The following is a 26,964-nucleotide window of genomic DNA, read 5'->3' on the forward strand; positions in this document are numbered from 1 at the left end:
AGCTTCAGCCAATCGGCTTCGGACAAGTAGGAGGGGAGGGAGACGCAGTTGCAGACAAGATGGCGGCGGCGTCTGCACAGGGCGGGAGGACTGGTGGTGGCGGAGGCAGTAGTGGGGCCGGCGGTGGTCCCAACTGCGGGACAGGCAGTGGCCGCAGCGGCTTGTTGGACAAGGTGAGGAGCCGGTTCTTGGGAACAGCCGAAACCTGGGGAGGCCTGGGAGGCGGCGAGCCCACCTTCCCATCCCCGCCCCGCTTTTCTTCTGTGGCTTCTCAGCGGGTAGTCCTCGTCTGGCCCACCCTCGGAACCCTATCGGCGCTTGTAGCGCGGTCTCTTCACACCTCGAACCCTGGCTCTCTCCTCTTCAGGCCTTCTTTTCTTCTCGGTAGTGTGCCTGGTCCGTAACGCTGGCCACAGCAGCTTCTTAGGATAATTTCATTATTCCTGTATTCAATGCAGCCGTCACTTTTCCTCGGAGGTGCTGGGGGGGGGGGGGGGCACAGTTGATGTGCCCATTTCACTGACGGGGAAAACAAGTCCGAAGGAATGAACGCAGCTGTTCGAAGTCAGTAGCCCCCAAACTCTCCACCACGACCACCACACTGGGTGCTGCTACAGATGCCAAGTGCTCCTTTACTTTTTGCTTACTGAAGTTTCTAGACGTTTTATCACGATACTCCGAATACTGAATTTACTTGGAGTATTTACTTACTGAGCTGACAGGAAGCCTCTAAGATTTTATCCCCCCTCCTTCACCCTTCACCCTCTTTTTACTCCTCTGCCTGTCACCAAGTGCAGTAAGTGACTTGGATTCATGAGCTTGCTGCCTGCTTTAGGTAGCCCCTTTCCCTCTCCGCCCATCCATCCATCCATTCTTTTTTTTTTTTTTTTTAATTGTGGTCCTAGCAACAGGGCTTAAAGGAAAAGAAAAAAGGGAAAACTGTTCCTTGGTTGGCCCTTCTTGCCCTTTGCAGAGCATCTTGGAAGAAACAGTTGCATGGAGATGTAGGTCCTAGTACTGGTTCTGCCTCTAACTAGCTGTGTGACCTTGAAACATGCTTGTTCTCCCTATGTCTGTTGCCTCATCTGTAAAATGAGGGGCTTAGCCTAAAGTACCCTTAGTCCCTTCCAGTTCTCTCATTGTAGGGCCCTGGGTTTGATGAAAAATGTTAAGCATGGGGCTATTAATATAGTAAGTAGGATTTTTTGCTGTAATGGAAAGCGGCTTTCAGACATCCTTGTTCCTAACTCATGATAGGTGCCTAAGAAACAAATATGTGATCATATTGAGGGGTTCAGATTCAGGTCGTTTTGCTTCTGTTTTGGGGTGTCATTGTTTTCGAATCACATGGTTCTCACACTCTTTAACCATTTTTAAGAGAGGGGAATGAGTTCTGGGGATTGGAATGGTAAAGTGCTCCAAAACATGTGAGAGTATTGGGAATTGATGTTTATTTTCATACATAAGTCCTGCCTTTCTGCTGATGAGCATCTCACAGCCTATGCTCATCCTGTCCCATTGACTGTTCTTGCTGTTCCCTCCCTTTGGATCATCACGAGCAAACGTTAAGCATGGGCATTCCTACTGAAGAGTATATGGCATCCTTGTATTGAAAGAACCTGGATTTGAGGATCATAAGCTATAGGCTTTGCTACTTTCAAACTGTATGAAGACTGGCAAGTCAGTTAACTTCACTAAGCTTACCTTCATCTGAAATAGTACGGTTTTGGGGAGAATCATATGAGGTGATATACATGAATGATATATGTAACACATGTTACATACACATGTGCAATGGGAGAGGAAAAAAATCAAGAATCCTACTGTCAGAAAGTACTCAGTATAGCTGATTATAGGACATAGAGGTACCCCAAATATTAAAAGTATTTGGTGTATTCAGGTGTGTGTTTTTTACAGAAATTGAAATGCAAGAGAGAATGATCCCTGAGATCTAATTGATAAGGGGTTGGGGGCCCCAGGGGAAGACCCCATGGCTGGGAGTGGAGCCGGGAACTTATTTTGGGAGAGAAGGATGGTATACTAGGTAAGAATGTGCTTGAGCAGACAGTGCCTGATGTTTCAGGTAGTGAGTTGACTGGACTGTTCTCTAAGAGACCTGTAGTGACATGAAGGTAGAATCAGATTGAAGAGGGCATGGATTGCTTGGAGTAGGAAGCTGTTGAAAGTTTTTGAGGCCATATAAAGTGGTTTTCAGAAAATTAGTTTGGAGAGGTATAAATTAAGAGCTTTCTAACAAGGCTTTACACCATATTAGTGTATAGGGTTTATTATAAAAAGACAAGTTTGAGTTCTAGTATAGCTCGTTAAAATCCACATGGCCTTGGGTAAGTTACATATTACTGAACTTAAATTTCCTCATGTAAATAATGTAGGTTCCCATATGTATTATGGGCTTGTGGTGAATATTAAATTGTACAATATTGGTGAAGTGTTCTTTGTGAACAGCTATAAAAATAGAATGACCAGGGGCGCCTGGGTGGCGCAGTCATTAAGCATCTGCCCTCGGCTCAGGGCGTGATCCCGGCGTTACGGGATCGAGCCCCACATCAGGCTCCTCCGCTATGAGCCTGCTTCTTCCTCTCCCACTCCCCCTGCTTGTGTTCCCTCTCTTGCTGGCTGTCTCTATCTTTGTCAAATAAATAAATAAATCTTAAAAAAAAAAAAAAATAGAATGACCAGGTGATGAGATCCCCAACTTGAGTAGCAGCAGTAGATGAAAGTCCTCACAAAGGAGCACTTGACAGAATTAACCAAGAAAGGAGGGATTTAGAGGATAGAAAATAAGATCTGTTTAGGTGCTTTTTCTTGGAAAACTTCATTTTAGCTTTGCTTCAAGTTGTTCCTCTGAATTCTCTAGCATTTATCACGCATGGGAATTAAGCTGTCACTTAATATGACTTACCATCTTATATTTTTCTACCAATTTGTATTTGTCCAGTTTCCCATACAAGGTCCTTACAGTTCTCTGAGGCAGTCAACACAGGATTAAGTACTTACAGCATTAAATTTAGCAGAGAAAAAAAGTGTCAGATCTGCCCCCTCGGTCTTCAGAAACTGCCTTAGAGAATGGTGCCTCTAACTGTCTGAAAACTGAAGGTACTGTGGAAGAGAAGATGGGGAAAATGTTATGCTCAGGGGAGCAGGATCTGAATGAATAGAGAAGCTTTTGCTCTGCAGGATTGAGAGGCTGTTACCTTACAATCTCTTTAATTTTATTTGTCTTGATTTTTTGGGAATGTTTTTATTTCCTGCAGCTGTAGTTTCACTTGCCATAAAGAAATGTAATAAAGAGATGCAAATGTGCTTCATTGTGCTTCTAGCTTTCCTGAAGCAGATGTGAATTTCTGCTCCTATGAAACTGACTTTGAGAACAAAGCAATTCTAGTTTCCTGAGATCTTAAAAATAGGTATGCAAATGTAATCTTCCAACCTCCATCACAAAATAACTTACATCATTGCAGTGAGTTATTTTGCCCAGAATACATCAAAGCATTCTGTTCTACATAGCAGGCTGTAAAGAAAATTGCTTGCTTAATTGTTTTAGCTATTAAAATTGACATGTGGTATTAAACCATGTTTTCCAGAACTATATCCAAGTCCTTTTAACCTTGTACATGGATTTCTGTCTCCTGGCTGGATTTGTTTAGGCTATTCAAATTGTTTTGGCTATAAAAATGTGATATTAAACTGTGTTTTTTAGAAAGTATTCAGACCCTTTAACTTCGTACCTGTTTAACTTCATTTCTGTCTCCTGGCTGGACTGTCATCCTGATTGTAAAGCAGAGCTTTTATATTTCAGTAGTTGAGAACACAGGCTCTGGAGCCAGCCTATCTACCTGGCTTTGAATCCTGGCTCTGCCGTTTAGCAGATGTGTATTCTTAGGCAAGTTCATAAATTTCTTTGTATCTTGATTTCCTCATCTGTACAGTGGGAATAATATTTACCTTAAAAGGTGTCTGGCATTATGTCTAGCACATAGTAGGCACTTAACAACAACAACAACAACAACAAAAATATATATATAGCTACTACTAACTAATTGGTTACTCTGGGCTTCAGCTTCCTTGGATACGTATTTTTTCCTGACATCATATAAAGACATCAGACTCCATTGGGGTTTTAGTTAAAAACACAGATTTCTGGACCTTATCCCAGACCTGAATCAGATTCTCTGGAGGTGGGACCTGGACAGCTGCATGTTTTTACACATGGCTATTTATTTATTTATTTCCTCTACATTTTAACAGTTACTTCCAGGTTAAGAACTATCTTAGATTACTTTTTAAATTCTTTCTGGTTCTGAAATATTAAAGCTTTTTGCTTGTTTTTGTTTGGTTTGTAACTCTTCTGCTAAATCAATAGTGGTTTCTCTAGAATGTTTATAATGAAGAGATTTTGAAATTCATCTGTTCCAGCATCCTCATTTTATAAACATGGACACAATTGAAGAGGGGAAGATGAAGCAATTTGCCCAAGATGAGACATTGAGTTAGTTACAGTTCAGAACCTGGCTTCTCAGTTCTTAATCCAGTGCTCTTAGTTTACTTAGTACATTGCCTCTCATACTGGAGCAGCCCATGTGCTAACTACTGCAGTAGTGGAAAGAGCATCTGTTTTAAGGTTGGAAGACCTAGGTTCAAGCTTTGTCTTTGTCACCCATCAACGATGTTTCCTTAGACAGGTCATGTGAGTTTTGCTCTCTTCGGTGGTATCTTAGCTTGCCAGATTTTTGGGTGGTATGCCTGAACCCTAATCCACCTCTGACAAAGAGTATGAACAGTTTTATGGCATTGCTGTAGTTTGTGTGTGTGTATGTGTTTAAGGAAACAAGGTACTGGTTTTTAACATTGTTTTGGAAACTAAACTAATAATATCTCAAAACTCATTTTTTACTTCATCAAAATTAAAAACTCTTGTGTCAAAGGATGCTATTAAGAAAGTGAAAAGATAGTCCATAGAATGAGAGAAAATATTTGCAAATCATATTTCTGGTAAATATCTAGTATCTAGACAATATAGAGAATCTTACAACCCAATAATAAAAAGACTGACTAAAAAAAAAAAATTAAATTTTTTTTTAAGTATACTTCATGGCCAGTGTGGAGCCCAATGCAGGGGCTTGAACTCATGACCCTGAGATCAAGACCTGAGCTGAAATCAAAGAGTTGAATGCTTAACCAACTGAGCCACCCAGGTGCCCCAAGGCAAACTAATTTTTAAAAGAATAAAGGATTTGAATGACATTTCTCCATACGAAGATATATAGATGACCAGTAAACACATGAAAAGATGCTCAGCATCATTTGTCATTAGAGAAATGCAAATCAAAACCACAGTGAGATACCACTGGGATGGCTATTATAATAATTTTAAAAAGAAAAGAAAAATAACCATTGTTAGGATGTGGAGAAATTGGAACCCTTCTGCATTTCTGGTGGGAACGTAAAATGATGCAGCCACCTTGGGAAAACAGTTTATCAGTTCCTCAGAAAGTTACACAAAGAATTACCATATGACTTAGCACACTGCACTCCTGGGTATAAACATAAGAGAATTGAAAATGTATGTCTATACATAAAAACTTGACCACAAATGATTATAGCAGCAGCATTCACAATAACCGAAAGGTAGAAGCAACCCAAGTGCCCAGAAGGTAGATTAGTGGTTGCTGGGGGCAGGGGATCGGGAATGACTTCTTATGGTTATGGGGTTGGTTTTTAGGGTGATGAAAATATTCTAGAATTAATGATGATGGTTTTACAACCTTGTGAAAATAATAAAAACCACTGAATTGTACATTTTTAAATGGTAAGTTTTATGGTATGTGGATTATATCTCAGTTTTAAAAACTCATTTCTTTTTGTCTTTACAGTGTTTTTGAAGTAACCTCTAAAGCTTCAAATTATTATTTTCTTAACCAGTCATTCACGATTATGTAACATAGTAATATCACAGATGTTAACAATCTCCATCTGCTCAGGTCCCTTTTTTAGCTGTTTCCTGCACCATTTCTCTGCTCTGATCTCTGTTTTGTCAAATTTCAATAATAGTTTTTTGTATTACTTGAACTTTCTTCAGTGGTATTTGACTCACTGATCACTTCTTTCTTGAAATGTTTTTTTATGTGGCTTCTAGAAGATCATTTGCCCCTGGTTTTCCTCCTCCTTCATTGGCCTCTGTCTTTATTGTCACTATTTTGTTTTCTTCCTGACCTGTAAATATTGGCAAACCCCTCTCCTCTATCTACACTCGTCCTAAGGAGACACCAGTGTCATGGCTTAAGTACCATCTGTAAATCGATGACTTCCACATTTGAATTTTCAACCTGGACCTGTCCTTTGAGCCTCAGACTTTTATGTCCAACTGCCTTCTTGCCCTGTTCACATGGATATCTAATAGGTATATTAGACTTAAATAGCCAGAGCCAGTCTACTTACCTCGTTTCTCTGGTGTTGCCACTCATAATTAACACATGATAATTTCTAACTTCTAACTTAACTCCAGATAAATATAGCTGATAATAAGCCACTATTGAGTAATTTTCTTTGCACTATTTCTTGGTCATTTTTATTTAAAAAAAAAAAGATTGAAAATTAAGTATGTTGCCAAGAGCTCTTTGAAATATCATGATATTTCTGAGTTCGGATCTAAATTTGGTGGTAGTGCCCATTCTCAAGACAGACACTATTTTCTCCCTAGATTGAACATCTTTTTTCTTATTTTGAATGTGTGCATATGGGTGGTAGGGATCCATATTTCCATCTCAAATAGTAATCTCACCTTTCAAGTCTGCTATCAGTTTTTATAATCTCTCTATTTTGGTTTAGAAAATTCTGAAATCAATAGAACTATAGAGTTTAAACATCTCAAACTCAGCATATACAAATGGGTATTTCTCCTCTTTGCATCTGTGTGCCTTTTCTTGGAAAATGACATGATAGCTCAGCTATCTGAGCCTGAATTTTTTATCCCCTTGCTGCTGCTCTTATTCAGGCCCTGCATCTAAATCAGTCCCCATCTGATGTATTTATCTCCATTGTTACTCCCCTCTAGACCATCTACCAGGTTGCTGCTAAAAATGGTTTTAAAAAAAAAGAAAGAAACATAAATTTGATTGTGTTGTTCCTCTGCTTGAGATATCTCTATTGCTTGCTTCAGAATAAAGTCCAGGCCCCTTAGCATAGTAAATAAGACTATCCAGGATATATTCCATCTGTCAAGTGCCTCATCTCCTATTACTTTTCCTCTTTTGCAGCTTATATCCCCTTTCTTTTTTCTTTTTTTTTTTTTTTTAAAGATTTTTTTATTTATTTATGTGACAGAGAGACAGCCAGCGAGAGAGGGAACACAAGCAGGGGGAGTGGGAGAGGAAGAAGCAGGCTCCCAGCGGAGGAGCCTGATGTGGGACTCGATCCCGGAACGCCGGGATCACGCCCTGAGCCAAAGACTGACACTTAACGACTGAGCCACCCAGGCGCCCCTTATATCCCCTTTCTAAACTGGGAGAGCCCTTTCAAAGAAGGGAGAGAGAGAAAGTGTATTAGTTTTTCTTAGAGCCATACTCGGCTCTTTCTAAATCAGAGCAGGGTCCTGTTGGCACTGCTCACCTCTGATAGCCTTCATCTCTTCAGTGCGAATTGAATCTTTTGAGTCTTACTGCCCTTTTTCAAGCAAAGAAACTTTATGAAGCAGTTCATTGAGGTCTTTATCACTGCATAACTTCTGTTTTCACTTCTATTAAAATAAGAAAATAGAAGTGTTCATGCTGTTATTTCATACGCAAGACAATTTTGTATTACTGGACATACCCTTAATAACCAAGGATTTTGTCCTTTTTTGCCTTTAAGGCCAGAAGATGCATGGGGAACAGGAAAAGCCTGTAATCCTCAAATCAGTTAATTCAGAAAATGCCTTCCTGCACTATTTACATATGCTCAAGACCTGGATTGTGTTTAATATTCTTCCGAAGTCCTTAGAAGGTGGAGTTCTTAATGCCGTATCTGCAGTGAAATGTCTTCGTAGAACTACTTATTATTCAACTTTGCAGCAGAGACTCGTAACTGAAATGAGTCTTTAACTGGAATGGGTCTTTATAATGTTCTGTCAAAGCCATCGAATGTGTATTTTCTGTAACTTGATTAGCCATCTAGGTCTGGCAACAGGTATGCTGGTCTGATAAAGTGTTTGATGTCTTATGTTGGTACTAACAGGGAAGTGATATCTTTAAACTAGGGCTTTCCAAGCTATATTTTCAGTAAATTGCAGTGGGTTTTAAAGGGAGGGAAATGGAAAATTCAAATATGTTCTGTGGGTTTCGTTGGCATATTCAAGATTAAAATCTTTTTAAGATTTTTTGTTATAACTTATTAAATAGGAATCAAGATACTTTGTATGGCTATCACTTCACGGATTTGTGTCTTTATCTTTTGCTTTGATGACTGATAATTCCTTTCCTTGTACTTTGTGGGAAGCAGTGTGGAATAGTGAGAAAGAGAATGGGTTTTGCAATCATGAAAACTCAGTTGAGTCCTGGCTTTTCCGCTTCCTGGCTGTCACTTTGTGCAAATTTCTTAAACCCTCAGTGTCATCTCTAAAAGGAGGATATTAGTCAGTTTGAGCTGCTTTATCAAAAATGCCATAGATCGGGTAGCTTAAACAACTGAAAGTTGATTTCTCATGGTTCTGGAGCCTGGGAAGCCTGAGAGCAGGGTGCCAGCGTGGTTGGATTCTGGTAAGGGCCCTTCTACTGTTTGTGGACAGCCTTCTTGTATGCTCACGTGGTGGGAAGCAGAGAGTGTGGAAGCAAGTTCTTCTGCCTGAAGGCTGTACCCTCATGACCTAATTACTTCCCAAAGGGCCACCTCCTAATATATCTACAGTGAAATTAGAATTTCAACATCTGAACTTTAGGGGAGACATAAATGTTTGTCTATAGCAGATGGTAATTGTTCTTAATAGGGTTTTCATAAAGATTAAAGGTGATGGTGTATATAAACCATTTAGCTTAATACATAGGACAGATTTTGCACTCAGTAAGTAATAGCTATGGTTATAGCTTCCTTAAATTTTGTGGACAAGAATTGAGTGAGATTATTTCAGCTATGTATACATTTGTTAAGTTTAAACTTGAAAATTAACATTTTAGAAATCTTTTCCTTCTGTTTTTTCTTTATTAGAGTTCAGACATTTTAGTAAGTAGCTGTTGACACTGTATTATGTCCCTGATTCTGAAAACGTAAAAACGTGTACTCCCTGTTACTGAGGGAGATGTTATATAAATCCAGCTAACCATGATGCAGTATATTAGTTTTACATAATTAATAGCAACAACAGTAGCTAATTTTTAATAAGTACTTGTTGCGTACTAGGCATTTTGCTGTGTCTTATAATTACTGTAATTAATCCTCATACTAACGTGTAAAATGGATATCTTTATCGTCTTCATTTTACAATTGAGCAAACTAAGGCTGTAGAAAGATTAAATTATTTGCCCAATATCATTCATTAAATGGAATAGTGAGAATTAAAACACAAGTAGTTGGACTCCAAAGCTGTAGCCTTTAACCACTATATTGTGCTGCTTTGCATAATAAGGGCCCACCTTATTGGGTGAGGAAAGAGTGCATTTGCCTACGTCTGTTTGTAGTCGGTCTGAATTCAGTTAGGTTCTGGCTTGGATTATAGTATGTCTTTGAGAATAAGGCCACAAACAGAATCTGCCTTGCGGTTGAGTTCAGAGATTAAGACAAGTTAAAAACAAGTTTCTGTCCCTGAAGAAGGGCAGTTTTATGGTGAGCCATGTATTTGTAACTTAGCCCTAAGTAATTTTGTTGCCTTCACTATACTGGCTGTGTGACACTTAAAATTCTTGAACGCTAGTTTTCTAATTTGAAGGACATTGGTTTCCAGATTGAGGATCTGCTTAGGGCGTAACAGTGGTACTAACAGTTTAACAGTGGATGAGAATTGACCTGCAGAAGGGACATCATCTAGAAATTTTAGGTACACATCATAAAGAACTTTGTGTGAGTTCTTCCAGAAGGGAAAAAGCATTGTATGAAGGATCAGGAATCAGAATGGCTTTAGGAATCCCACAAACTGTTGAGAAAATGGAATAAAACTTGAAAATTTTTGAAGAGAACTTATTTGTCTTACTTAAGTGTGAGGGTAGAATAAAAAGACATTTTCAGATATGTAGTTTCAAAATTTATTTCCCATGTGCATCCTTAAGAAAGCCACTAGATAATGTGTTCACCAGATTAAGGGAGTAGTAAACCAAGAAAAGAGTAAAACATGGTGTCTAAGAAAAGGAGGTCCAGACCTTGAGGAGGTTAAGGGAAATAGTAAATAGTAGTAGTAAAGGGAAATTCCAGGGTGACAGCTATACAGCAGGCCTAGAAAGCAGTCCACCCAGATGAAAGCAGGTCAGGAGGCTCCAAGACCAGTTTCTCTAAAAAGGTGAAATTCACAGAATGCTGAATACTTTTGCACATATTGAAAGGGGATTTAAACAATTGGGAGAGAATTCAAAACTATACTGGTGATAAATACATTGATTAAAAACAACAACCGAAACAACAGTAGCTCCAAGGAAAACAAAAGCTATCAGGAAAGAAAAAGTGATCCAGTATGCTACATGATTCATCTGTGAATAGCATTTATAGTCGTAATGTACAGTTTGAATAATGATCTAGCCAAAATTAAGCTATTAATATAAGGCCACATCACTAGTGATCTGCTATGACTATATTAACAAGATGGTGGAGGAGGAGCAGAAAAAATTAATGTGTGTGTGGCGGGGGATGAAATGGCTAAATTTCCTCTTTCGTGGTGAGACGTCAATAGATTTAATGCCAAAAACTGAAAAATTGAGAAATCACAATGTAAACATTTTTTATAGAGATGAATATATTTTAACAAATCAAAAGGAGATAAACGTAGTGTCTTTTTCTGGGAAATGGGGTTGACAGTAGCAATGGTCTTAAAGTTAATACCTGTGATTGTTGATTGGGCATGTATACATGTATCTGTAATATGCAAGAGGGAATGTGGGAAAGAGGAGCTGTGTGAAGTTACAGCATCTGCTATATCTTAATTGGCAATATTGCCGGTATCAGGGATCCCCAAGACTACTTCATTCAGTGATTGACTAGAAGGACTCACAGGACTCAGTGGGTAGTTGTACTTGTGGGCAAGGTTTATTTCAGCATAGGAAAAAGATGCATAGGATGGAAGTCTGGAGGAAACCAAGTGCAAGACTCCAAGAGTCTTCTCCCAGTGGCGTCCCATAAGTTGTGCTTAATTCCTCCGGCAACAGTGATCTGACAGTACATGTGGAGTGTTGTCTGCCAAAGAAGCTCATTAGAAACCCAGTGCCCAGGTTTTTTACTGGAGGCTGGTTAAGTGTGCACCCTCTGCCTAGCCTGTGCCCAAATTCCAGACTCCTAGAAAGAAAACTGGTATTTAGCATAAACCACATTATTTATACAAACAGTTTAATAAACACAATGAGCCACTCTTATCACTTAGGGAAAGTTTTATATCAGTGTAGGAGACTGTTTACCAGCCAACTTTCCAGTACCAGCCTTTGTAACAGGCCTTCCTAGGGAGGGCAGTCTCAAGCCTGTATTACCTCTTTTCTGCACAGAGCCTTTTTTTGTAATTTATACTGTGAGGTCCCACGTGAAAGAAGCCAACCTTTGCTTTGCCTTTTTATTACAAGAGGAAAGCAATTTGCACTTAAGTTGAGGAAGATAAGAGTGAGAGAAAAAAGTTTCTAAAATGCCCTGAATAGCAGTAGAGAGAAAATAGAAGAGTAGCATACATTTTAGTTGATGAGCAGTTTTGAGAATGACAGAAAATAAATCAGAAAAATAAGCGCCTAATGTGCATCCTCCTGCCCTTTTTCCAGATGTCTCTGTACTACATCAGAGACGCTGTTTCCTCTGAAATAGGCTAAAGGTTTTTTCATGCACCCGAAATGGATGATGCTCCCACCTCTTCAGAAATCGTATTATAAACTTTTTTTGGGAGTCAGTAGAAATGTTCCTGTGCCACTTACTGAAGATTGCTTCTAGGTACCAGACTGTGGAGGTAGAGTTAGACCTATTTCAGCACCTGCTGTAATGGCTTCTTCTGTGTTTATCCCCCAAAGTTGCTAAGAAATTAACCTCTTGAATTGTAAAGGCAAGTTTCTTTTCCGTAATGCCCTGCTGGTAGTAATGTGCGGCTTGAGTGTCTATGAGAATATGATTTTTCTTTTTGGAATGACTCCAAAATTTTTTAATGACTTTGTTTCACAAATAATTTGAATTGTGGATTGTGGCTGTACAAGTTCCTTTTGCTTGCTGTTATCAAAATGGAATTTTCTTAACAAAGTGTAAGTGAGCTGTTTAGTAGAAAGCCTATTAATTCCTTCTTGGTTCAATCTGTATTTTTAAAATTAGGTGTCAAGTTTGATTTGTAGGAGGAATCGATATTATAGCATGCTGCCACGAGTAATTTTCTCAAAGAGAATTCTTGTTTTTATGATACATGAAAGGGAACAAACCTTGATTGACTTTTTAATCCCTTGAAGTATGACTGTTGTAATTCGTGTTTTGTCACTCAACAAAATTCACAGAACAGTTTTTCTTTTTTGCGTAATAGTATATAGGATCCCAATTTTTAAAAAAGCAAGTTTGATGAATTCTATTTCTTTTTTTTTTTTTTAAAGATTTTATTTATTTATTCAACAGAGATAGAGACAGCCAGTGAGAGAGGAGAGAGGGAACACAAGCAGGGGGAGTGGGAGAGGAAGAAACAGGCTCATAGCGGAGGAGCCTGACGTGGGGCTCGATCCCAGAACGCCGGGATCACGCCCTGAGCCGAAGGCAGACGCTTAACCGCTGTGCCACCCAGGCGCCCCTGATGAATTCTATTTCTGCATTCCTTTATTATCTTCTCAGTTACTTTTTACAGGTATTCTGTCTCCTTATTTCCTGTATACAGTATCTCCGATCTTGCGCTCAGTCAGAAAGATAAATACGAATTTCTCTTCTCTGTCTTTAGGTAAAATCCATTCTCAAGCCAAGTGAATTTTGGATTGCCTGCTGGTTTGTAAATTTTATGAAATATGGTATTTGTTCACTTGATATAAAAAATTAGGAGTTGAGCACTATAAAAGGTTTATCAGATTATTTGTAGTACCCTGTTCCACTCAAGCTACGTTCATGTAATCATTTGCATTTGGGAACATTTTTTACTATATAAAATGTTCACGTGTTTAAAAATTTAAAAGGCATTCTTTTTAATTAAATAAAATGTAAAGTGCCTTGAAAAAAATAAAAATCAAAAAAGGCATACATTGAGAAGTGAGTCCTGCCCACGTCCCTCAACTTTCTCAGAATATCTGGGTGCACCAGTTTGTTTAACCAGTCTCCTATAGTTGAGTATTTGAGTTACCTTTTACATTAAAAACACTGCTGCAGTGAGTGGCCTTGTATGTTCATGTATATGCAGATACGGAAAAATTCCCAGAAGTGGAATCCAGATGCTAAATTGTCTTAGTATGTGTTGTACCATTTTGAATTTCTACCAACGATGTGTGAAACAGTCACTTGATTCTAACTACCACAGTATTGGGGAACCTTTCTGTACCTCTCTAGATGAGGGAAATTGAAATGGGGTTTGTCCAAAATCATATAACTAACTGATAATAGGACTTGATTTTTAATTCAAAATGTTCTTTCCAACAGACGACACTGGATTTGCTCTTTTCCTACAGTTAAATATATATAAAATATAAAAGTTGTTAGCTGACAAAGATGTATTAAAGGAGACCTTCCTCGTTATTTTAGTGTCTCAAAGTTCATGGATGTAAATTATCTAAGTTTTGTGGTCATAGAATGAAAGGATGTTCCCACATTTGGGTAAAATGAGGATGGAATGTGTGAGTTCACCCTGTAGTCTCCGTACCCCAGATAAATGTTCTGGTTTGGGGCTTATAGATTCAGCTTTCCAGCACGGAGACTGGCAGCATCATATGCATACCACCTGATTCCAGTGACCTAGTCTCCTTCAGCTTCCTTTTTAAGTGTTTGTCTTTTAGCTGTCCAACATCAGAGGACAAGGAGTAAATGTACGTATACTTGAAGATGCTCTTGTTAAGTAAAAATTCAACCAAGTACATTTTAAAGATCTAATTGGCTTTAATAGTAGATTCATGAATTGGGCAGCATCCCATCCAGCAAGTAGAGGGAAGCTCCAAAAGGCTGCAGAAATGGAAAGATTTCTAAAGCTAGAGAGGGAGTAGACAAAAGGAAATTATTAGCGAAGAAGCCATTGTTCTAAGGAATGGAAGGGGTCTATCAGTGAATTTCCTAGGGCTGGCCAGGAAATTCCTCTGTTGACTGGTTAAAGGATATATTCCTTGGGGGTTGAAACTACAGTTAGGTTAGGTGCTAGGTCCTAGTTTACTGACTTGAGGTCTTAACCTAAGTGACACCATTTTGGGCCTGGGTGTGGGGAGGCAGGCATTTAAACACTAAAGGAAGTAGCTCGTTTGGGGCACCTGGGTCGCTCAGTTGTTAAGTGTCTGCCTTCAGCTCGGGTCATGATCCCAGGGTCCTGGGCTTGAGCTTCACATCGGGCCCTGTGCTCATTGGAGAGCCTGCTTCTCCCTCTCCAGCTCTGCTGCTCCCCCTGCTTATGCGCGCGCGCTCTCTCTTTCTCTGTCTCTCTGTCAAATAAATAAAATCTTTTTTTAAAAAAAGGAAGTAGTTTGTTTTACTTTAGTAAGATGCTGTGCCTCTTGATGCACAACTTTTTTATTTTACAGTGGAAGATTGATGATAAGCCTGTTAAAATTGACAAATGGGATGGATCAGCTGTGAAGAATTCTTTGGATGATTCTGCCAAAAAGGTATTTTCTTGAGGTGGAAGTCTGTTAGCATATATATAGCTTATGACACGTCTGCAGGATCTTTTTTTCTGTGACTTGGAATGACCGTAGTTGTTACTTTTAGGAATTGAGCCATAAAGCAGTTTCTGAAATCTTTACAGTAAATGTGGGGAACATGTGTTAAAATGTTAGCTACCTCAGGCTTCTGTCAAATTCTCTAATTTTTGAATTTTGTTTTGGGGGTTAATTAGCCTAGAACCAAGGGTTGAGTGAATATAGGACATTCATCTCTCTATTTAAAAAAGGAAGAGGGGCACCTGGGTGGCTCACTCAGTTAAGCATCTGACTCTTCATTTTGGCTCAGGTCATGATCTCAGGGTTGTGAGATGGGGCCTCACCTCGGGCCTCACATTGGGCTCTGCACTGGGTGTGGAGTCTGCTTAAGAGTCTCTCTCTCTGCCCCTCCCCCCCTCTCTCTTTAAAAGAAAAAAGTGAAAGGGGGACACTTTTAGCTTCATCCCAGGGAAAAAGTTGAGGATTAAAAAAATGTATAAAAAATTGATGAACTTTTTCTCTGGGATCATTGTGAATAGCTTGACTCTTTTTTTGCTTGGAGTGGTAAAATCCTGATTGGAGAGAGGTATTGGTAATTTATATGATTCTTAACATAACTTTTATCATGGAAATGAAGAATAAAAGCAGGTACTAGGAAGGATGCAATCCTGTGAGCTTGATTCCTTGTTCTTTTTACTAGGTACTTCTGGAAAAGTACAAATATGTGGAGAATTTTGGTCTGATTGACGGTCGCCTCACCATCTGTACCATCTCCTGTTTCTTCGCCATAGTCGCTTTGATTTGGGATTATATGCACCCCTTTCCAGAATCTAAGCCTGTTTTGGCTTTGTGTGTCATATCATATCCTTTATTTATGCTCAGGTTTGTTTTCTAGTGACTGTTTATCAGAATCTCTACTGATAATTCTCCCTGCTCCCTACAAAAAACAAACTTTGATTCCAGGGCCCGCTAATGTTAGAATTTAACATTATGAACTATGGGCCTCTGTAACTTTAGTTAGTAATTATCATTGAGATATGAGATTTATTGTGGTAATTTTATCTTTAATTCTGTTTAGTTATTACAGAGATCATTATAATCCGAGTGAGAGTGCCTAATAGCAAAACACACATTATAGCGAGACCCAGTTCTCATTTCTAGCCTACCACGTTCCCACTAGACATAGTCTGCTTCAAGATCATTCCAGGATATTAGGGAAGGATCAGATTTTGGAGGTTCAGGTTTCCTTGAAGCTGAAGGGCTGGACTGGGAGTTACTGAGCATGAGATAAAGGTGTGGCTTGTATAACATGGATTTAATTAAATCCTGTTCTGGAGCTTGAGAACCTGGGTTTGAAATCCAAGCTGTTTTGCAATCTTGTGAAAATAAGAAGTTAACGTACTGGAGACTGTTTGAATGCTACTCAGTTACAAATATGGGCAATACACATTCAGAATTAAAAAGATTAAATGAGACATTTTATAATGTTTGGTTATGTAATCTGCTCTCAGATTCTTTCCTTTTCCCTCTCCTTTTATAAAAGTAAATTCATGTTTGTTACCTGTCCACCTTGATTATTTCTCAAAAAGCTAAATACAAAGAATTTTTATTATACTATTACTATAATTATAAAAATTCTACTTGTTCATAGTAACAGTTTTCTTGTGGTCCCCACCACCTTCTCCCTACGTCAATCTGGACATACTGCACTTTTCTTTGTAACTTAAAAAAATATATTGGATGTCTTTTCATGTTGGAATATATGGGACTGCCTTATTCTTAATATCCACACAGTATTTTTGAGTGTCTGCTATGTGCCAGCACTGTACTAATTTAAAACAGATCATTTTGGTAGGCAGTTTACTCTTCTTAACAATGCTGCCACTACCTGAAATATTTCTGAAAAATGTGCTATGGGGATTTTTCTTCTAGCGAACCATTTAATGAAGCAGGCCCTGATTAAAAATGGTATTATCCAAATTGATCCCAAATCATAGTCCCAGAATTGGCACCTTGACTCCCTTTAGCAATCAGATAAATCATCCCAGTATGAATTTTTTCACTGTTAAGGCAGTTCCAAAGGCTGTAGGTTCTGGAGGCAGTTCCCAAAGGCGTTCCAAAGAGGTTTAAACCGAGGGCAACATTATTACAAATATATGGCCTCCCAAGGGAACTCCCATGATGAAATTTCATCTGTTTGGTGTTTAAAGCAAACATGATCTTGCTATTTTTATAATCATGTCAGTTTTACATATAATGGTAATGACTTCTCTGTGCTAGACACTAAATATATATATATGGATGGATGAAAAGTAAAATAGCCAAATTTTCAGTATTTTTGCAGCAAGGTGAAACTGTCTCCTCTAGGATTATCATTGTGAAAGTTTTCATAGCCCTTGCTTGTCAGTTTGTGTTATTTCTTTCGTGTGTGTCGTGTTTGTGTGTTTTCTCCTTAACTTAGTCTGAACCTATTTTGTGATGATGGGGATCCTGACCATTTATACCTCATATAAGGAGAAGAGCATCTTTCTTGTGGCCCACAGGAAAGATCCTACAGGAATGGATCCTGATGATATTTGGCAGCTGTCCTCCAGTCTCAAACGGTATGACTATCCTCATAGATCCTTAAATCCTGCTGTTGGATTTTCTTTGGGAGTCGAGTCATTTTCAACAACAGACTGTTTTATTGTATGCTTACTCCATGCAGGTTATAGTGCTGGTCATGTAAAACTAAGTAAGGGGTGTGAGTGGTCTAGGTTTTTCTTAGCATTGCACTTCTGAGATTGTATTATCACAGAAGTGCTCTGAGGATAAACTGTGGAAGAAAGAACGTTGGTGGAAGGATGAAGAATGAGTCTCTCTCTGGCCAATAAATGGAACCAGTTAGAGTACAGAACTATGAAGGCCAAAGGTGTGAAATGAGTTATCATGGAGGAACCCCATTTGCTTCTGTGTCTCCTGTGATCTTGACTGCAGTCTGTGCAATCAGGAATTTTTGCAGCAAAGCACTGGGCAACTCAGAGAAGCATATTTCAGTGTTTCTGACCAGCCGTGGGTATAACTTCATGCAGGTGACACCTGAGGTCTTTTTAGGTATCCAGAGCTGGGTTTAAATTCCAGTTCATCTCTCTATAGCGGTCTGTCTTCCAGTATATCATGTAAACTGTTGGAGCTTTAGTCAAAACTGGATCGAGAATGACTCATAGAGTTGTCGGGAAGATGGCCAGCTGGTATATATACCAAATGTAAAAATAGCGAACGTCTGTGGAGCATTAACCTTATACTGGGTATCATGCCAAGTGCATTATCTCATTCAAAACTTAGAACAACCCATTTTATAGATAAGAACACAGACCCAAAGGGTTTAATTAATTCTTCCAGGGTCCTGGAGCCCAAAAGTGGGTTCTAGCAGGTGTTCCAGCCCACGTCTGAGTCCAGACCTCACGCTCTTAGTTACCATCCTAAAGACACATGGGATAGGTCCTAGCACATAGTAGGCTCTTAAGTTGCAGGTACAGTTATGCACATATACAAAGGTAAGTATAGCATCAGCACCAAACAGCCTCTGTCATTTCCAGCTTGTGGAGATGCCTATGAGGAGGAGCAGAATGTCCTTCTGGGTTTCCAGCTTAGTTCTCCTGGCAGGTTTCCCAGCTGCCTTTTGACCTCAGCCGTCATGAATCTGTACTTTGTGCCAGGCCCCGGAACAGAGTTGCAGAATTCTAGACCCTAGCAACATCTTGATTTCTTTATTTTCATTCATACGTTCCATTTCATTCATATGTACATTCATACACACAGTGTGGTTTTTTTTTAAGATTTTATTTATTTGAGAGAGAGCAGAGTGAGAGAAGGAGCAGGGAGGAGAGGGAACCCCCCTGAGCAGGGAGCCCAACATGGGGCTCGATCCCAGGAGCCCGGAATCATGACCTGCACCGAAGGCAGACGCTTAACCAACTGAGCCACCCAGGTGCCCCTGCATGGTGTATTTTTTTTTAACAGCTTTATTGAGGTATAGTTCATATACCGTACAGTTCGCACAAAGTGTACAGGTCAGTGGTTTCCAGTGTGTTTACAGATACTGCAACCATCACCACAGCCAACTTTAGAACATTTTCATCATTTCAAAAAGAAACCCGGTACCCTTTATCTATCCTCTCCCTATCCACCATCCCCCACCCCATTTCCTCAGTCTTAAGTCACCACTGATCTACTTTCTGTCTCTATAGATTCTCTGTTCTGGACATTTCATGTGAATGGAATCGTAGAATATATGGTCTTTTGTGACTGGCTTCTTTCACTTAGCATGATGTTTCCAAGGTTCATCCGTGGTGTGGCATGTATCAATATTTCATTTCTTTTTATGCCAAATATTCCATTACATGGCTATATCACATTTTGTTTGTCCATTTATTAGTTGATGGACATTTGAGTTGTTTCAACCTTTTGGCTGTTGTGAATACTGTTACCGTAAATAATCACATACAAGTTTTTGTGTGGATGTACGTTTTCATTTCTCAGGTAATGTCCTAGGACAGGAATTGCTGGGGCATATGGTAACTCTTTTTTTTTTTTTTTTAAAGATTTATTTATTTATTTGAGAGAGAGAGAGAGAGAAAGTGCACACACACACACACACACACAGGGGGAGAGGAGGAGGGACCGAGGGAGAGGGAGAGAGAATCTCAAACAGACTGCGCCAAGTGCGAAGCCTGACGCGGGATTTGATCTCATGACCCTGAAATCATGACCTGAGCCAAAATCAAAAGGTGGGTGCTTAACTGACTGAGCCACCCAGGTGCCCCATATGGTAACTCTTTTTAATTGCTTGAGGAGTTGCCAGACTGTTTTCCAAAACAGCTGTACCATTTTCAATCCCTCTAGCAGTGTACAAGGATTCTGATTTTTCCTCGTTCTTCCTGATTTTTACCAGCTGCCACATCATTGTTCCTGTGGCGAGGAAATATGCCATCCCCGTTCCTTCTCCTTGCAGTTAAATACAGATTCACTTCTTTTTCCTTGAAGATAGCTCCTGGCTCATTGGCACTCTCTCTAACATAGCTCCTTTTGGAAGTCTTGGTGATTTCATTATCCATATAGATGATGGATTCCAGTTCTCTGGCTTCTCCTCTGATCATCTTGTTTTCTACTATGTCTTAAACACTTACTTCCTGGACATATCCTAGACTTTGCTGATAACTAATTACCTTCAATAATTTCAGTTTTGAGTATCCCACTCTCTGATCATTGCTTCCGCTTTTTCTGGTTCTCTTGTCCAGTGGTTCTTCAGCGCTAATGGCATCTTGGATCCACTGAGCCTTCCAACTTTTCATTGTCCCTTTTCTCCTTCATTGTCTCATTTCTTCCTTACCCAATTTAGATTCCATGGCATTTCTGTAGTCTAGTTACTCTCACCATCCTAGAACATCTTTCATACCTTCTCCTCTGTCCTCAAACCTACCCTCCTCTCCCATCTTTATTCTCAGCTTCTTTTGTTGCTGAGAAGATCGAAGCAGGCAGAAGTCTCCCACCATTACCTGCTTGCAGTGCTCTTCAGAATGTTTCTTCCTGAGTTCCTGTCTACAGCCTTCTGTCCATTTGTCTATAGATTCTCTCCCTTCTCATTTATTCGATGTTTCCTTCTCTGCTGGATCATTCCTTGTGGCATACAGACATGCTGTCATTTCTCCCATCTAAAAAAATTGGTTTTGTTCCTGTTATTCTCACATGGTCTTATTTCCCTACCCCCTTTTCTTCTCTCACTATCTCTTGGATCTGCTTGTCTTTATTTCTCTTTTCTCATCTTACTCGACCAGCATTTCATAGTGGATCACTTGCTCCTTGTTATATTTGTCTTTTTTTTAAACTAGATTTCTAAGATACCATAATCTTTTTATTTTTTTTAAGATTTTATTTATTTATTTGACAGAGAGAGAGACAGCCAGCGAGAGAGGGAACACAAGCAGGGGGAGTGGGAGAGGAAGAAGCAGGCTCCTAGCAGAGCAGGGAGCCTGATGCGGGCCTTGATTCCAGGACCCCGGGATCTCGCCCTGAGCCGAAGGCAGACAACTGAGCCACCCAGGCGCCCCTAAGATACCATAATCTTCTAATTTTCTTCTTAACGTCTGCTTTTTAGTCTCCTTTGTGATGCCTCTAAATTTGAAATGCCACTGGGGCTTGTTCCTAGCCCCTCTTCTCTATCTGTATTCACTCTGTAGGTGTAATCTTATCTAGACTTTCAAGCCTTGAAGTACCATCTATATGATGAAGATCTCTGAGTCTGTATTTTCATCCTAGACCTGTGTCCTGAGCTCCCAGGTATATTCCAGTTTCCTGTTTGACATTGGATCCTAATAAGCATTTCAAAATGAATATATTCAAAATCTAACTCTGCTGTCCCTCATCCAAACCTGCGTTCCCCCCAGTTTCCCCCATCTCAATAAATGGCACTTCCATCCTTCTAGTTACTCAGGCCGGAGCTCAGTCATTTCGACTGCTCTCTCAGTCGTTCCAATAGTCTGTCAGCAAATCCCATCAGCTCTGCCTTCTAAATATATCAGTCTGACCACTTGCATGTCTTCTGCTACCTCAGCTGTCAGTTAGGTTACTGTAATAATGTCCTCGTGGAGGATGAGCTGCTCCACAGCTGCTCTCCCTGCCCATAGTCTATTTCCAGTACAGCAGGCAGTGATCTTTTTAGAGCGGAAGGCAGATCAGCTCAGTTCTCCGCTCCAAACCCTGTCACTCTGAGAAAAATCTAAATCCTAGGCCTAGCTTAGAAGTCCATACTCATCTGTTCTCTGCACCCCACACACATAATGCACACACCCCTTAGCCCCCGTGGCTTCCTCCTCTCTCATAGCATTCCGTTCTTCAGACATTCCACGCATGTAATTGCCGTAGGGCCATTGTATTTGCTATGAACCCTGCTTGGATTATTCTTTTTCCAGATAGCTTGCTCTTCTCTTCTTCAGGGCTCTGCTCAGATATCTGCTTAGTGAACCCTTTCCTGCCTACTGTATTAAAAACCTCATATTTTGTATTTTATTATTGGTTCTTTCATATACACTAAAGTAAAAGTCTCAGAAGGCAGAGTTTTGTCTCTTATATTCACTGCTGTATATCCTTAGCGTCTGAAACTGCCTGACATGTATAGTTAGGACTCAATAAATATTATATAATTATTTTATAATAATATGTTGTTATATTTTTCTGAAGATACTTTGGATGTAATAATTATATGTTGTGTAATTATATAAGTCGTATACTACATAATATAAAATAAATACTAATTAAAGTGCATCAGATCACAAATCATCAGATCATATCCTACCATCAGAACCATGGAACTGCCAGTGGAACTGGGCCTAAAAGTTCCGAGATTACTGTGAAATCAATTAACAGCAGTTGGCTGGAGTTAGAGAAAAATTTTGAGGTGTTGAAAATAGTTTAAGGACTTGCACTCATAGCTATCCAGGTTGGGAATAACTGGCTAGACAACAAATTTTTTTTAATATGGTTGACACATGTCGTTACATTAATTTCAGGTGTGCAACATTGTGATTTAGCAGCTCTGTAGTTAGCTCACCACAAGTGTGGCTACCCTCTGTCCCCATGCAGTGCTGTTACAGTACATTGACTGTACTTCCTATTTTTTACCCCTGTGACATATTCATTCTGTAACTAGAAGCTTGTATCTCCCACTCCCCTTCACCCACTTTGCCCATCCCCCCAGCCACCTCCTCTCTGACCACCATCAGTTTGTTCTGTGTATTTACAGGTCTGATTCTGCTTTTTGTTTGTTAATTCATTTGTTTTGTTTTTTAGACTCCACATATAATTGTGGTATTTCTCTTTCTCTGGCTTATTTAATTTAGCAGAATACCCTCTAGGTCCATCCATGTTGTCTGTCACAAATGACAAAATCTCATCCCTTTTTGTGACTGTGTAATATTTCATTGTATATATATACACCACACCTTTTGTATTAATTTATTGATGGACACAGTATCTGAGTTGACACTGCTTCCATATCTTGGCTATTGTAAATAATGCTGCAGTAAATATAGGGGTATATGTATCTTTTCAAATTAGCGTTTTCGTTTTCTTTGGGTAAATACCCAGTAGTGGAATTACTAGATCATATGGTAATTCTGTTTTTAATTGTTTGAAGAACTTTCATACTGTTTTCCAGAGTGGCTGCACCAATGTACATTCCCACCAACAGTCCAGAATGTTCCTTTTTCTCCACATCCTTACCAGCACTTGTTATTTCTTAGTAATTTATTGAGCTATGATTTTTTGAGCACTGGTTAATAATAGGCACCGTTTTAACCGTGACAGTGATCCTGAGAACTAGGTGGTAGTTTTCCTGTTTTACACGTGCAGAAGCAGAGGCTCCAGCAGTTGCTTCCTCTAAAGGTAGTAACAACTTGACAAACCACCGAATGTGCCCTAATTAAATGGAGACAGAAACAAACAGGTCACAGTCAGGGGGAGGAACATTAGCCTGCCAGAGGTTGATTTTTATAAACCCTCTTGAATGGTTGGAGGTAGCAAAGGCCTTCGAGATACCTTAAGGCATAGGTAAAGAATCTCTGGAATTCATGTAGTAAAAGGAATCTCTGGCCTGGAAAAGGGGTAGAACCTGGAACTAGATTGATGACAGGGAACAAGGACTCAGCAGCCTGGAATTGGTGAACAACTGTGGAAAACAAAGGTTCTTCATTTATTCATAAAAATTTGTCTCCCAAGTGCCAAGGTAGGAATAGAAAACAAATAAAACAAATTCTTGTCCTCAGGAATCTCTGAGTTTAGTGAAGATCACAGATACATAAACATCATTTCAGGAGCTAATTTGATTGACAGCCTGGGAGCCTAGCAGTAGACCCGGCATATGAGTTGACAGCGGGCGGCGGTGCAGTGTATGACAAAGGAGAGACATCTGACCCAGTTTGGGAAGGGTATCCCAGAAAAGTTTATGCCCTGATATTAACAAATGGAACTAGTCAGGTGAGATTGGAGAGAAGTGTCTGCTAGGCAGACCATTTTAGCGTAACAAGTGTAAAGTTCAGAGGTAAGAGAAGGTGGTCCATATAACTTAACAGTCTCTGACAAGGTAAAGGAGGTACACAGTAAATAAGGCAGACATGACAATACCTACGAATCAGAACTTGTGTCTTGAAGGCAATTAGGAACCCCTGGATTTTTTTTTTTTAAGGATAGACCTGTGTGTTACCTGTATCACCAGTAGCCAGCTCAGCCCTATTCTTCAAAAACACTTGATGCTGTAGTGTTACTAGTTGAATCTCTCTGTTTGGTTTTTTATTTATTATCTTTGCTTAGGTTCGATGACAAATACACTCTGAAGTTGACCTTCATCAGTGGAAGAACAAAGCAGCAGCGAGAGGCCGAGTTCACCAAGTCCATTGCTAAGTTTTTTGACCACAGCGGGACACTGGTCATGGATGCATACGAGCCTGAAATATCCAGGCTCCATGACAGTCTTGCCACAGAAAGAAAAATAAAATAGCCAGTTCTAAAAGCAGCCATCTTTGCTGGATCATGCTGAATTTCGGGGTAAGGGAGAAGGAAACAGAACTTAAAAAGGATAAAGTAAGATATGTTAAAAATGTCCCTGTTTTGTCCTGAAATTTTAGTCCATTCTGGATAAATAGGATTTTCTAGTTCAGATATGAGAAGTTGTAGCTCTGATATCTAGCTTTAGCCTTGGTCTGCTGATTGCGTTGTTTTGCTTCGCTTTTCTGGAAAAGCATTTTTGCTAGCAGCCATACAGACTTCCTCCTTCATACCTAGCAGTACTTTATATCGTATAGCTTTGTGCCATGCAGCATTTGAAGACTCAGTTTTTAAAATTGTTAACCTGTGGCTTACTTTATTGTGTTAATTCCTATTTCAACAGCTGTTTCCCTTAATTCAGGATACAACTTCTTGTGTATGACAGCTTTCCTTCACACACCATTTTTGTGGGTGTGTGTATATCCGACCTGGGAATAATTGGGAAAAAACACAGCTTTTTAATTTGTTTAAAACAGACCTTCTGCCTGTTACATTTTGTGCTCTTAACCAATTAAAGAAGCCAGTGGCATTTTTAATTTTATACTGTCTATGTTTTCCACTAGTATATCCCTGTTGATTTGTTCGTGCCCTTTATTAACTGCCATTTTCTAAAATTTTTTTCAATAAAAGGAAAGAAGATGTGAAAAAATGGAGTCATAGTCTTGATGGAAGAAACAGCAGCAAGTGCTAACAGTCTTACTATGATAGGTTCCTTTTGTTTTTAGGCTGTTTTACTCCAAAACCTGTGCGAACCCGTATGTGAAGAACTGATAACAGTTATGACACTCAGTACTTTGTGGCAGCCAGTGTTCCAAGTGCTTGACACCTGTTAGCTCACTGATGCTCACAACGGTCCTAAGAAGTGGGTGCTATTATTATATCCATTTTATAGATGAGGAAAGTGATGCACAAAAGTTGAATAATTTGTCACATAGCTGGTGTCAAACTGGGATTTAAACCTGGTTTGTCTGGCTCCAGAGTTGCGAGTTGACATCTTTTCTAGTATTTTCCCACTGTAGTCAGAGAAGGACTGGGCACTTGCCCAGATCCTGTAACCTATGGGAATATCGTCCCTCTAGCTTACAAAAGTACGATTCCAGCAGAGCCTAGTACCTAAAACTACGTTCAGTTTATAAGAAATTAATGCTTTTTTTCCTATGGGAATGTTGCCCTATCTAGTGCCACACACTGGGGGATTATGAAACATCACTGGATGGGGAGTCGAAGCCTTGGATTCTGTACTCTTATAAACCTTGAATAAGTCATGTAATTTTGTGAGCTCCTAGTTTCCTTTTTTTCTTCTTTTTCTTTTTAAGGTGATAATCCTGTTCTGTCCGCTACTCGGAGCTTTCAAAAGTGTATAATTAGATAATTGTATTTTTACAACGAAGGAGTTTCTTTTAGACAGGGGTGTCCCAGGGCTTGTAGGTGTAAGGAATAATCCTCTCCATGATGAATCCTTTGAGTTCTGTCATACCAGGTGTGCCTTCTTCTTTACTTCACAAACACATGTCTTCTCCTCCTTCTTCTTCTTCTCTCTCTCTTTTTTTTTTTTTTTTTTTTTTTTAAGATTTTACTTAGAGAGAGAGAGAGTGAGCGAGAGCACAAGAGCAGGGGAAGGGAGAAGCAAACTCCCCTCTGAGCAGGGAGCCCAACTCGGGGCTCGATCCCAGGACCCTGGGGTCATGACCTGAGCCGAAGGCAGATGCTTAACCAACTGAGCCACCACGTGCCCCTAACTTAATGTTTCTTAGGTACTTTCGCTATCAGTATATATAGGTCAAACTCACTTTTAATAGCTACGTAATATACCATACCAGTATAAATGTTTTAAATTAAACTGTTTTCCTATTGGAAGATATGTTTGCTTTCTAGTTTATCACTATCACAAGGGAGGAGTAGGTTTGGGGGAGAGAGGGAAAAAATAGGTCCTCAAGTGAGAGAGACAAGAGACCTGGGTTGTTTCCAACTTTATTCTAACTTGTGACCTCTGGTAAATCTCACTCCTTCTCTAGGAAATGTGTCTGAACCTGTCAAAAAGGTTTTAGATCATTTATCTTTTGAGATGATTAAAGCTCTTTATCTCCCAGAAATGCCCACACAGAAAACGTTTCTTAGGAATATGAAGATAAGAGTGCTGTAATCCCTTCGATTTCCCATAAACCCCACTTTGAGATCTCACAGGCTGCATGGATCTCTTAAGGTTTTTCCCTGACTGCAGAAACCATGTGAGGCAGTATGATTGTCTAAATAAAGAAATGGGTTAGCCCAGCCATGTGTTGCACTCGGTCAGCCACCTCCCTGCCACATCTGTGGTATTTTAGGACAGTCTCCCTTGAGCAGGCTCAAGCCTCGGCAGGGGTTTGGGGGCTTGTGGAGCCACAGAGCACCTCTGGCTGGCTGTCAGCACCTCCGTCGGCCAGTGGTC

At 39.7% G+C, this 26,964-nt stretch overlaps 1 protein-coding gene across 1 annotated transcript; it reads left to right on the plus strand.

Annotated features, from left to right (window-relative positions):
* The first annotated feature begins 14 nt into the window (after positions 1-14).
* Positions 15-25,077, plus strand: SPCS2 (signal peptidase complex subunit 2). Its single transcript, XM_087868165.1, has 5 exons — positions 15-173; positions 14,841-14,924; positions 15,658-15,817; positions 17,425-17,560; positions 24,303-25,077. The coding sequence occupies exons 1-5, from the start codon at positions 60-62 to the stop codon at positions 24,487-24,489; spliced, it is 681 nt and encodes a 226-aa protein (XP_087724291.1). The 5' UTR covers positions 15-59; the 3' UTR covers positions 24,490-25,077.
* Positions 25,078-26,964: the final 1,887 nt, after the last annotated feature.

This window comes from Ursus americanus, chromosome 16 (assembly GCF_024610735.1).
Source record: "Ursus americanus isolate L20-20 chromosome 16, mUrsAme1.1.p, whole genome shotgun sequence".
Classification (NCBI taxonomy): Eukaryota; Metazoa; Chordata; class Mammalia; order Carnivora; family Ursidae; genus Ursus; species Ursus americanus.